The sequence below is a fragment of the Sinocyclocheilus grahami genome, unplaced genomic scaffold, assembly GCF_001515645.1.
Source record: "Sinocyclocheilus grahami isolate Dianchi unplaced genomic scaffold, SAMN03320097.WGS_v1.1 scaffold655.1, whole genome shotgun sequence".
Classification (NCBI taxonomy): Eukaryota; Metazoa; Chordata; class Actinopteri; order Cypriniformes; family Cyprinidae; genus Sinocyclocheilus; species Sinocyclocheilus grahami.
This window is the reverse complement of record NW_015505834.1, coordinates 724,724-737,619: the sequence shown is the minus strand read 5'-3', so window position 1 is coordinate 737,619 and position 12,896 is coordinate 724,724. Positions and strand designations below refer to the sequence as shown.

Genomic DNA, 12,896 nt, shown 5'->3' with positions numbered 1-12,896 from the left:
TGTCAACTTATTTCACAAGTATGGAGAACAGCGATAGATGGATGGATGCTGAAGTGCAGGCACTTGTAGCAAATGTAGCACTGTCAGTTGTCGTTGGAGATTCTTAGTCCTCCTTTCCGTTCTTTCAGTCGCTTTACGTATACGTCGACTTTCAATGTCCATTATTGTGAGAGACACAACAAACACACAGCTGCGATCACAGCGTCCTCCATCCTCCTGTTGTTAATGTTGTTTTTCTTTGTTTCTGTTGTTGAACGCCACGCACAAATGACGACGCTGTCGACCGGCTTACGTCACTACTTAGTACACACTCTGTGCGAATGCAACCCTTTAAATAGTACTGGAAAATAGTTCGCGCAAAATCGTCCCAGTACTTTAGTACCGTACGTTTAGTTCTGGAACTAAAGCGGTGTGAAAGGGCCTAATGAGCATTGTGCTTGGATACTTTTAATATGAAACAGTCTCAGATTTCAAATTCTGGCCATTGTATTGCCGTATTCAAACAAATGCCGTTTTGGCGCTGTTTGTGGCGTGACAGATCGCTGTAGTGCCTCAGTTTAACAGTGCGAGGCGCACATGAACTACTCCTCTCCTCCACATTAATACCAGTTTCAGCACAAAATAAACATGACTAAACATCCGAAGGCGAGTTAAAAGAACAAGTACAACTTTACAATCTGTATCCCGTCTCATGTAATCGCTCAATCAGTGTTCAGCCGCGCAAAGACATCAATATAACGGCTTGTAAACAATGTCACGTAACGTCACATTTACCTCAGAAAAACATATTCGGTGACCATAAACTCATTAGTGAGATAGAAGAATAAACCGTAGAGAGGGGCATTTTGCTAAATATATGCACCATATAAAATTCATTATAAATTTTACTGTTCTTTAATGTTTGAATAAATCCATCAAGTTATGACAGCCACCATTGTTTATATTTTTTAAAAATTATGTAATTAACTTTTATTTTAAAAACTTCATTAAGTGTAATTACTATAATATTGACGGTTAAAATTGATTTGTTAATGTAGTACCAACTGACTCGTGTATATTTCACTGCATTAGTTGATTTATTTTATTTTTTTCCTTAAATTTGGCATGTACTGTACCTGATATCCAAAATCTAAATTGAATCGAATCGGTAATCGAATCGCAATCTTGTGAATGAGAATCGACTCATGAAAATTGTCAAAACCCAGCTCTAATAATTAGTAAGGTAGTTTGTGTATTGGGTAAGATTGGGGATGCAGAATATGTGCTTTCTAAGTACTAATAAACTGGCAATATGTTTATAATAGGCATGCTAATAAGCAACTAGTCAATGGTGAGAATTGCTCCCTAAACTAAAGTGTAACCCTAACATTTGAGTTTTTTTATATATATTTTCACATGACAGAACTATCAGACACGCCTATGATCTTAGATTGGAGTCATTCAGAAGAATGTGTGCTTGTCAGATAATGGTCTTGTTTACAGCTTGTAGACAACTTTTGGTGCTGCGAATCACACTGTTTTTGCTAATGGGTGCAGTGTTTTTATGTCATGATCTTAGTACTGACGTTACTGTTCTCCTGTCTCGTCTGACGTAGCCTCTCTATATAATGTGTTAATGACGGCTTTTACTGGTTAACAGTGAAACAAACCGCAGGTTCCCGGAAGTCTCACAGGTTGACCTACATGCGTCCAGCCCCGTCTGGTTGTAAAACAATCACATGACCATGGCGTGAGTTTGCAGGAATGGGCTTGAATCAGACGAATCCAACCCGATGCCAAGAAAAGCGTTCAGATGTCTGATTCTCCGTCTGCAGCAACATTGCACCTGTATCGCTGTAAATCCTCTTAATGAAGCCCGTCTTTGATTCACGCTTTATGCTGACGACTCCCGTGTTTTGTTCTCAACAGGAATCGCTCATTTTTGGAGAGATGGCCCAGGAGACCAATCAAAGCCCCGTGCCCATGCTCTGTGCCACCGGCTGCGGTTTCTATGGCAACCCTCGGACCAGTGGCATGTGCTCGGTCTGTTACAAAGAGCATTTAACACGACAGAACAACGGGGGAGTCAGTCCTATTAGCACAATGGGTACGTGTTTCCGCTCTTTGAACATCTTCACGGGCCGTCGGCCGCGTTGGTGAGATTGATTGTTCCTCAAGTGTCTCATTAACTGAAGGGGGTTTGGTCTGTTCCAGCAGCTTCCAGCAGTGTCACCAGTAGTCCTACCTCTGAATCCTCAGCCATCCAGATCATCGAAGCTACACTAAACAACTCCTCGTCTGCTAGTGCGGAGTCACCTAGCGGCTCCACCGTCACCTCTGCCCTTCCCGTTACACAACAGATGACGGAGATGAGCATTTCCTGTGAAGACGAGGTGGTCTCGCCTAAAGTAGAACTTCCTGAACCAGGTTGGTATTACTGTTTCAGACTTGAGGAAGTGTCTCAAGAGTCAAGACTGTTCAGAATTGAGTGCTGACTTTACTGCAAGGAAGTGAACTTGTTTGAATAGCACATTTTTAAAACTGTTTACATGTGCGCACATATTTAGATGCATATGCATACGAGCGTACATTAATACTGCATACTCAGGGACTTGTATAGTTACAATTTCACCAGAAAAGATTGTTCATGTATTAAAAAAAAAAAATTGTAAACTGCTGTATTTTTCGGTGTGCTTGGTTTTTATTTTGTGTCTGTAACTCTTGTTATTGCAACTAATAGCCTTATTTTATGGCAATAAAAACGAATAACTACTACTGTTGAGGTCATTATGAGTGTGCTAATTCAGCGTGTGCTGTGTAGTTCTCTTAAATGAGAATTCATACATGAAATTTTATGTTTACAAAATCTTTTAACACTTGATACCCGCATGTTAAAAATGAACGTTCAAGAAGACTGCATTGCATTGTAAGGTACGCTGCTAAGGATGCAAGATTGGATGCAAACTTTTTTTTTTTTAATATATATTCACATTGCACATCAGCTGCACATTTTGGGAAACACTTAAGTAATCCAATGTTTGCACTATACACGGTGCTGTACATACTGCAGAAAATCTAGTATGCAAGTTTCAATGCTCCGTCATTTTAGCAAATTAATTAATTTTTTTCACACCACCCCCCACACACACACACACACACACACACACAGGTGACTCGGAGTTGACCATTATTTGTCCTTAGCTTGTATGGGGGGAAATATTATACTTTATTAAAAATTATTTATTTTTCACCTCAGTCAGACCAGTGAAGCATTTGATCATCGCGCCCCTTTCTGACTCCTGACAGTTGCTATTATTTTTAAGATATTATAGTATGACCATGCATCCCCCTTTTATTTATCCGATAAGATTCAGAGAATATAAAGCGCTCGCCGTCGCACCTCCACTTTGCGAGAGATCAGCTACAAGGACTCGCACTTTGACCTGTGATCTGAAAGACTTTTTTTTTTTTTTTTTAAATTACAGTATGGGAAAGAATCTTGTTTCTAAGCCAATGCATGAGTGATCACTTTGTTTCCATCTTTCTTTTGCTGTTATATGAGCTTCAAGTTAAAACAAATGGGGGGGGAAAAAAGGATGCCTATAAAAGGTGTGAAGCCAGAGACATTTGCCTAATGTGTCTGTTTCTGAGTGGAAGACGTGCTGTTGTTCGTTTACTCTGTGATGTGTCTCCCGGTCGGACTCTGAAGACTGTTACGGCTCTGACCCGAGCGCCGTCAGAGCAGCAGTGCATGGCTGGCTCATGTAGCAGATGGACGCTCTTCTGTTTCCTCCGGGTCGAATGTTTGGCCCTGCCATTCTCGAGTCAGCCTTTACGACATTCATCAGCCATCTTTCTGCTCGAGCATCAGCCAGTGGCAGTTATCCAGCTGTCGAGAGTGATGCTGGGGTTTCCCTGTCATTTGACTGTTAAAAATGATTTTTAACCCATTGACAGACTTTGTGAAAAATAAGTAATCCAATTGGGATGGTTTAATGCAGCCAGACCAGAATGCTTCATGATCAATTGAGCGACTGCATCCATGATACCCTGTCAAGTTCAGATGAGGTTGGACGTGGCAACGACACAACCATTTATTCATTCTTCCCCATTTAAGTGAATTAAATTATTTTTTTTTCATTGTAATGTGACACCAATTTGATTTATGGGCTTGTTGGGTTTAAAGCGGGTGTTTTGCATGGTTAGTGAAATTAGTATTTTACAGTTGACTGCATACTAGAAGTCCATTTCTTGTTTTTTTCTTTTCCTGTGTCTTTTTGCTCTGTAATTCACCTTTCTCGTGTGTGATTGATCTTTTTAGTGGGTATTGAGTGTTAAATGCTGGTATGAAATAATGGTATTGTTTAGTGTCATATAATCAGCCCGTTGCGCCTGCTCAAGTGTTGTGAGTTAGTCGCCATCGTGTTCATTTGAGGCTCAGTCTGTTTTTTTTTTTTTTTAGGTCTGGCTGCACAGCGCTGTTTTATTTTAGAGCTTTGTGAGTTTACAAAGTAAAACTAACCATCTGTTCCGATTAGATTTTTAGTTATGCAAGTTTGTACAAACTAGCTTTATTTATTTTATGTATTGCGCATATAATCTTGTTACCCACCATTACTGCGAAATTGTATCATGTAAATAAAATTATGTACAGAGATATCATTAAAATGTGTACTGTGCTGTTGTCATGGTGTTATAAAGATGTCCGTTCTGTGCATAAGATTTATTTCTGCGAAATAATGTAACGATTAAACTAATTTAAAAACAGGTGAATTAGCAGTGTGTCACAGGGTTGCCAGATATGTTTCCCCTTCAAAACTACCGAAATTATAATACAAAAGATAAAATTGCTCAGGAAGAATTATTTTGGCAGATTATGTATTTCAATACAAATATAATTTGGTAAATTAACCTGTGGGGATTTGGCAACCCGATATGATCACGAGAACTACGTGACTGCTTTCAAAAATGATGGCAACACTCGTCTTTTCAATAATAGTAGGATTGTGGCAAGTTTACGCGAGATAAGGAATTTTCATTTTCCCGCCAATACACCCAAACAATTTAATCAGTACAATGAATTTAAAATGTTTCAGGGCCGGATGTGAAACCAGAGGCTGTATGTTAGTTGGGTAGGCGCTATCCATTTTTTTGGCCACCAGAGGGCCGTATCATACAAGCTTCGATTAATTAACTCTTACTAGAGTTTAACTAATCATTTTCTTAATTAACTCAAGGAAACATCGTCACAGAGCCTAATAATTACAATGCTTTCAAGACAGCACTCTACTGCCGTTTACATAAATGTAATACTAGCACTGTAAATGTGTTTCCTTCCTAAATTAATCTGTTTTTGAACAAATCAGTTGAGTCAATGATTCAATGTTTCACTCAAAGTCAAGACGGTTCATGTAACCTGCATAAAGGCTCACTGAAAAATCCTCATTATCATCACACAAACTAATAGCCAAACAAGCAAGTGGAGTGATGGCAACAAAAATATAATATTTGTATTTTAAAGTAGCCACACATTCAGTATTATTTGTTCAACTGTGTTGAAAACACAAAATGGAAAAATGCTTCTTGTCTCGTCACATTCAGTTATGAATTGCGTAAATTTCAGCTTATATTTTCAATAAAAAATTTTTTTTGAAATATTACCATTAATAAAATGTAATATTACTGCGTAAAACAGTTCTCATACTGCATTTCTGACCCTAATAATAATAGTGATGTTTCCTTTAGTGAGAATTAACACTGACTTGTTAAAAAAAAAAAAAACTGTTGCATTTATTAACTCCTTACACAAAATGTTTAATCAGAACTGGAAACATTTTTTATGCATTTATGACATGAAGGCACTTAACCTCATCTGAACTGGTGATCCAACAAGAACTCGAGCTCATGTAGTTGAGTTTCTTCAGGAGATTTGTCTGCGTGTAGCGCATCTGATGAAGGTTTTCTCGCTCCATTTGTTGGGCGGCAGCATGTAGGGTCCGTTGTGCACACAGAGGATGGTCATCTGCTCCGCGTACTTCAGGTTCTGTAGAAGCTACACACACACACACACACACACAATGACACTCATATCAGTGAACACGTCTCTCTCACACACACACACACACACACACACACACACAATGTAATTCAGCAAACCTACCTTGGGTGTGATGAAGAAATACTGAGACGTGTTCACACCACACGCTGTGCGCACTACGATGTCAAACACTCGTCTCTCATTGACAGGATCCATGCCCTGAACAACACAACACTTCACCTCAGCAAACACGTTCTTCATGCATGACTAATTATTTCATACCAAGAAGCAATTTTGCAGTTCTGAAAATTCAAGACACAGTAAAGAATTATCTACTGAAAACAGTTTTCATAACATATGTATACATAGTTAATGATTTAATTCCGCAAGTCCAGCTATTAAATAAAATCATTCATGTTGCGTGTGATTTATGAATGCTGTGTGACTGTCTGCATGTCACAATATTCATTTCTGCTGTTCTGTTGACATGCACAAGAAACATCCGTTTATTTTTAAAAATATTTATTAGTATTTTATTTCTTTATTTGTGCAAAATACTTAAATAGAATTACAGAAAAAATAACAGAATACATTCTTTTTACATCATTAAAACTAGAATTGAAGTTCATTTATTTCCCCCGAACAGATACTTTTTTTTTTTAAATGATATATTTTATCAATATAAATGTGTGACATTACATTAGCATAATCATCATCCATTAAAAACCCACATTAGTTGACCATTAACTGAGACGATATTTAGATAGCATTAAGGTAGTATTTATTCATATTTTGAATTATATTTATGTTCGTTTTTTGTTGTTTTTTTGGTGTGTTTGTCTATTCAGTTTCCATTTGTTTTTAAAACAGTTTAAGTAACTCTAGTTCATTTCAATAGACTTTTAAATTAAAAAGTGTTTCAATTTATGTACGTTTTAATTTTGGTATTTTTAGTTTGTGTTAATAACAACTGGACAGACTGAGACCAGTGTTATTTTAGGTACTTCTACAGTTCTTACGAATAGTTTGAATTAGCTTTTATTTTTATATTTTGTTCTCTTTTTCATTTCGGTTCAGATTTAGTAATTTTGTTGTTATTTTAATTCGTTTTTTTGTGTCTGTAAAGTTGATACATTTTTATTTATTTCAGTTTCCATTCCATGACCCCCCCAGACAAGTATCATCTATTTCAAGAACCACCAAAATATTTGTAATAAAAAAACAATTGAGATTACTGTAAACTTAATCCTAGTTAAAAATTGAATATGGCAGAAATTAAGTACTTTAGATAAAGAACTTTTGGTAACATTTGAATTTTCCAGTGTATGCAATCATACACTGTCAGGCACAATACAGCGCAGTGGAGTGAGCAGTTTCTTCTCATTAATAATGCAATAATAATAATATCGCAATTTGTAATTAATGTTGGTATATGGTGCAGCCCTAGACTGAACTGTGTGTGTGTGTGTGTGTGTGTGTGTCATTGAAACACACATTTAGCTGCAGCAGTGACTTTGTGCGACCCACCTTGTCCCACTCTGACAGTTTTAGAACATAAATGAAAATCAAAATGAGAAATAATAGCTAAAGTAAAATTTGACTTTTTTTTCCCCCAGTAACAAGTAACCATTTTTGTAATTGTTTTAGTTTTAGTGAACAAATAACAACACTGAGAGATGATTCATTGACCAAATGTGACCCTGGAGCACAGAAGCAGTGTTAAGTCGCTGGGGTATATTTGTAGCAATAACCAACAATACATTGTATGGGTCAAAATTATAGATTTTTCTTTTATGCCAAAAATCATTAGGATATTAAGTAAAGATCATGTTCCATGAAGATATTTTGTACATTTCTTACTGTAAACATATTAAAACGTAATATTTGTTTAGTAATATGCATTGCTAAGAACTTCATTTTAACAACTTTAAAGGCGATTTTCTCAATATTTAGATTTTTTTTCTCCCTCAGATTCCAGATTTTCAAATAGTTGTATCTCATCCAAATAGTGCCCTATCCTAACAAACCATACATCAATGAAAGCTTGTTTTTATTCAGCTTTCAGATGATATATAAATCTCAATTTTGAAAAATTGACCCTTATGACTGGTTTTGTGCTCCAGGGTCACAAACATGTCAGTCTGGTGCACATGTACATCATTATGTGCTCTATTACAAGCTAGAAATGGAAGCACCTGTAAGAAAGAACAATTTGGTCTGAATGTGTCCGGTGTGTTCACCTGGTTGATCTCGTCCACCACTCTGAAGGGGCAGCGGTTGAGCTCCTGCAGGGCCATGAGGTACAGCATGGTGGACACGCTGCGCTCTCCTCCGCTCTGATGGTGAGGCGTCAGCTCGTGCAGCTCCGTGCTGCTGCGAAACTTCACCTGGATGCGGATGCCGTACTTATCATACTCCTGAAACACATTTATACAGACTTATGGAGCTTCAAATTGTGTTCGCAGATGTTATTTTGCAATACTTTAGATGAGAGGATGGCTTTTACACATATATAACGAACCGAAATTCAGCAATAACTGTCTTACAATCCTAATAACTGCAGTACAAAATACAGCAACTAAAACAATCCCCTTCAATGTCCACTGGATGAAAACAGCGGCAAATCAACCGTCTCATATGAACTAATACTGATCCGCTATTGTGTTTGAGAGAACGGGGCAGCCTCACATGATGTTGTGAGAGTGTATGAGAGCTTCACGTCTAAGGTTGGGTCCCGAACTCGGTACTTTTAAGGGTACCGACCGAATTGCGTCAGTACTACCGAGTACCGATTCACGATAAATCAATCGGTGCTAAAATTTCGGTACCTGAGAACGCATCTGGGCGAATATGCAACAGAGAGAGAAAGAGAGACCCTGTGACGTGAGGTCACCCCTGCAACTCGTTCAAACAACACACAGGGCAAGCCGAAATGTTCTGAAGTGTGGTTACATTTCTAGGGCCATATGGTTTCTGCGAAAACGCGGATGGGATCGTGGAGTAGATTCATAAAAACTTAATTTACTCTATAGCGTGGAATGCCACGTCAATTTTGGACGAATAAATCAAAAGTAGGTCTGCCACAATTCGAATCGCGATATGAACTAGTGTCTGTGAATATTAAAATGCAAAAAGACGGTTTAAATATGAATCCTGCATGTTCCGCTTGCCTCTGAATGCATGAATGGTGGAAACACGGTTTTGTTTACTACACAAATACTGAAGCACGCGTGACGCTCGCGGTGATTTCCGGCCTCTGCGTCTCACTATATGACGGCATGAACGCAAAACTTAATCTCCAGAGCTGCTGTGAGAGTCCATTTCATTTGAGAAAACTAGCATCATCATACTGTATACACACAGAAACTTCATGGCAACCTGTCAAAATAAAAGTACAGTTTAACATGTAACATGAATATATTACTCTTGTATTACTTTTGTACAGTATAATGTACATCTTTAAATATTTCATTTTCTATCAAATTTAAATAAAACAATTAAATGATAAAAACAAATTACAACCAGATTAATCACTTAATTGTAGAAAAAAATAATACAATTATTAGCCTATTAAAAATGTTTTATAGGAATATTCACACAATTTTTCTTCCATGTATTAATTTCTACAGTAAATCTCAGTTTGTTTGCCAAAAAATAAAAGGGTTTAATTTTCATTTGATTTAAAATAAATGTTTAATGCCTTCATTTGATTTTCAGGAAAATTAAAACGAATTTCTGAGGAAAAAAAGAAAGAAAAAGTTTGTAGGGCCCTATTGTTCAAAATGTTGAAATAGAGACTTTTGGACTGAAATAAATGTTTTTTTTATTACACAGAGACTATTCCATGTCCTCACCTCGTTCTCCGAGAGCAGATCCACCTCTCCAGCGCACTGCATGGAGCGAAAGAATTCACTGAAGCGCTCGCTGATCTGCTCCACCAGCCGCTTCAGAGGATTCAGCCAGCGCTCTTTGGCCTAACACACACACACACACACACACACGTCTGTTAACTCTGTCTGTATGATGAAGGTGTTGGGGTTTGTCAGACGCACCTCAGCAATGTTTTGTCTGTAGGTTCTCAGAGCGTTGGTCTTGTCGTCCAGCTCCTTCTCCATGTTCTGAATCTCCCGCTCACGTCTGTTATATTCCTCCACCACCTGACAGTCAAAACCACAGCACATGACACAGGAACTGACTGTACGCTGAGCTCTGCTACTAACTGCGTCACACTTTCCAGACGACATTTAGAATGAGAAGCTGGACAATGATCTGAGGTTTGCTTGAAAACTGCACAGCGACTTGACTGAATGTAGTGGTTTGTCAGTGGTCAATTCTGAGAACTAGAAACTGAGATGGCTAATGTAACGCCAATGAATGTAATTGAGAATGGAAATTTAATTACAGCTCATGATTTTCACGATGCAGAAAAGGCTAATGGAACCACAGAATCGACTCATAAAAATGGAATTTACTGTGTAATGCAGAATGCCACCGAATTTTTCCAATTTTGCACAAATAAATAGAATGGGTTATCGACCAGTGTCTGTGAATAAGGCACATTTTATCAAATTTTCGTAACACGATAACTGCTGCAGCTTTTATCAATTGAATTCAAGTTAGAGAGAGTTCAACCAAAAATGAAAATTCTGTCATCACTTACTCTTGTTTTTCCATACCTATATAAGTTTGTTTCTTCTGTTGAGCACAAAAGAAGGTATTTTAAGAGTGTTGGTAACCAAACAGTTGCTGATAGCCATTGATTTCCATAAAATTGCAAAAAATATATACTGTGGCAGTCAATGGCTACAGTCAACTGTTTGGTTACCAACACTCTTCAAAATATCTTCTTTGTGTTCAACAGAAGATGATTTAAATTATGATTCAATTATTCAATTATTTAAAGGGGTCCTATTATGCTCTTTTACAATGTTTTTAATTTGTTTTGGGGGTGTACTAGAACATGCTCTCATGCTTGGTGGTTCGAAAAACGCATTATTTTTTTTACATAATTTACATTATTACAACACCTCTCTCCCCAGCCTGGCACAAACAGCTTGATTAGTTCCGGGTTTGATGAAGGTCCGCCTTCCGAAAAACTAAATGTGATGTGATTGGTTAGCTGTCCCAGTGCGTTGTGATTGGCGAACAGTTAGACGGTGTTTCAGTACTGCCCCGCCCCTTGCCAAAGCAGCAATTTCTGTCTGCTCCGGTTTAGTTAAGGATGGCGTCAATATTGCCATATCAGTTTGAGCCGGATTCAGACCCAGAGAATATTGAACAAGAGGATCGCGCAGAACCTTTGCACGCACGGATATTGCAAGACATATTAGAGTAGTAACGTTATTGTTGTTGTTTTTTTTGCCTAAATCACGTTTTAGATAGGATGTCAACAACCGCTTAAAAAAAAACTGCATTCACTATGTACAAATAAGAGCATATGTATTATTTTTATTGTTATTTAATTCAAACACTGTAGTCTCATAATTGATGTGTAAATTCTGCAGTAATAACTTGCGAAAACTTGAGGCTACAGCAGCACTTCTTTTTAGTCGTGGTCTAACCAAGCGTTCTCTCCACGACCTCGCCCCTCCCCACCCCCTAGCCATTCGAATTTCCGTAGGCAGGAATTATTTTAATGATAATCTAATGGGCCGCTTTGTGACATCACAAAACCCGGAAAACAAACACTGTAGTCCAAACGAGCTGTTCGTTGTAGTTCTTGAAAAGGGATTTTTTTTTTTTTTTACGAAATATCTCCCTTTGGAGTGGACTTTGAGATTTGTACGTTTGAAGATCTTTTTTATGCCCAAACATACACACGGACTAAAATTTAAAAAGTGAAAAAGCATAATAGGACCCCTTTAAATTTTTGGCTGAACTATCCTGTTAATTGTGTTCCTCTTAACAGGTTTACAATTTTTTACTAAACTAGGCTGTGAGTCAAATTTGAAACTGACATTCTGGTCATTTGCAATCCCAAAATGGTCGGATATTGAGGCACACTGTTTATCATGCTTAACTAAAAATTTACTTTGGAGCTAATATTGGCATCTATGCTATAGTTAAGACCAAAGTATACTTCTGTTTTTATGTGTCCACGAACAGTGCAAGTGAAGCAAATTTCGTCACCATGCGCACCATCCGATTTTTGTAACCGCACATGTGCACTGAATTTGTTTTGCACTAATCAGTTGTTCCACAAGGTGGCAGCACTGGCCTGGGCCATAGTTTCACAGTAGAAAACGAAAACTACAAAGAAACAAAATACCGGAGGATGCAACAACAGATGGCCACATTGTGCAAGAGGGTTATGAAATAACAGCAATTTTTGTTTAAAAGTGTACAAAAAATGTTTTATCGGTCAATGTCAGGGGAAAAAAATAGCACAGACACTGGACAAAGATGAAGCTTTCTAGAGCGAATGTGTCGACCGCCTGCATTCACATAAATCCTCAAATGGAGTATCAGGGTTCGTACACATTTTTACCAATACATTTCCATGACTTTTCCATGACTTTTGAGACAATATTCATGATCTAAATGTTCCATTATTTTACAAGAAGAATAAAAATCTGTTCAAATTATCATAGCATATGTTAACTAAAATTAATGACTATTAATGCTACTCGTTTGCTTTTTTGTTTTAGTAATAAGTACAAGCTGCAACTGCGCCAGACGTTACTCCACATTTCACATCACTGAATATTATCATTTATTTAACTGTGTGGCCAGGGTGGCCATTTTGGTGTCATTTTGTGTGTATTTTTGCTGCTTAAATGCAACAAGCTGCGCTTTAGAGCCCTGCATTTCAGCCCGAGCCCAACGGCCCCAACTTATGTATGGCTTCGGGACAATTTTCACGTCATAGCTCAGACACGGG

At 37.7% G+C, this 12,896-nt stretch overlaps 2 protein-coding genes across 3 annotated transcripts in view; one reads left to right on the top strand and one right to left on the bottom strand.

Moving 5' to 3' along the window:
* The window catches only part of LOC107558700 (AN1-type zinc finger protein 5-like), a 5,444-nt gene extending 2,526 nt beyond the window's left edge, over nt 1-2,918 (top strand). Inside the window, exons 2-3 of one of the 2 annotated variants that reach the window (XM_016242366.1) lie at nt 1,909-2,086; nt 2,197-2,918. In XM_016242366.1, the coding sequence (XP_016097852.1) occupies nt 1,930-2,086; nt 2,197-2,474 (435 nt within the window). In that variant the 5' untranslated portion in view covers nt 1,909-1,929 and the 3' untranslated portion in view covers nt 2,475-2,918. Of the gene's footprint in view, nt 1-1,908; nt 2,087-2,193 lie in introns of both variants that reach the window. The other variant, XM_016242365.1, reaches the window with a different exon arrangement.
* A 538-nt stretch (nt 2,919-3,456) lies between these two features.
* Nucleotides 3,457-12,896, bottom strand: part of smc5 (structural maintenance of chromosomes 5) — a 32,395-nt gene continuing 22,955 nt past the window's right edge. Inside the window, exons 20-24 of the mRNA XM_016242367.1 lie at nt 10,069-10,173; nt 9,871-9,990; nt 8,257-8,433; nt 6,140-6,235; nt 3,457-6,031 (exon numbers count right to left, since the gene is read on the bottom strand). Of these exons, the coding sequence (XP_016097853.1) occupies nt 5,900-6,031; nt 6,140-6,235; nt 8,257-8,433; nt 9,871-9,990; nt 10,069-10,173 (630 nt within the window). The 3' untranslated portion in view covers nt 3,457-5,899. The remainder of the gene's footprint in view (nt 6,032-6,139; nt 6,236-8,256; nt 8,434-9,870; nt 9,991-10,068; nt 10,174-12,896) is intronic.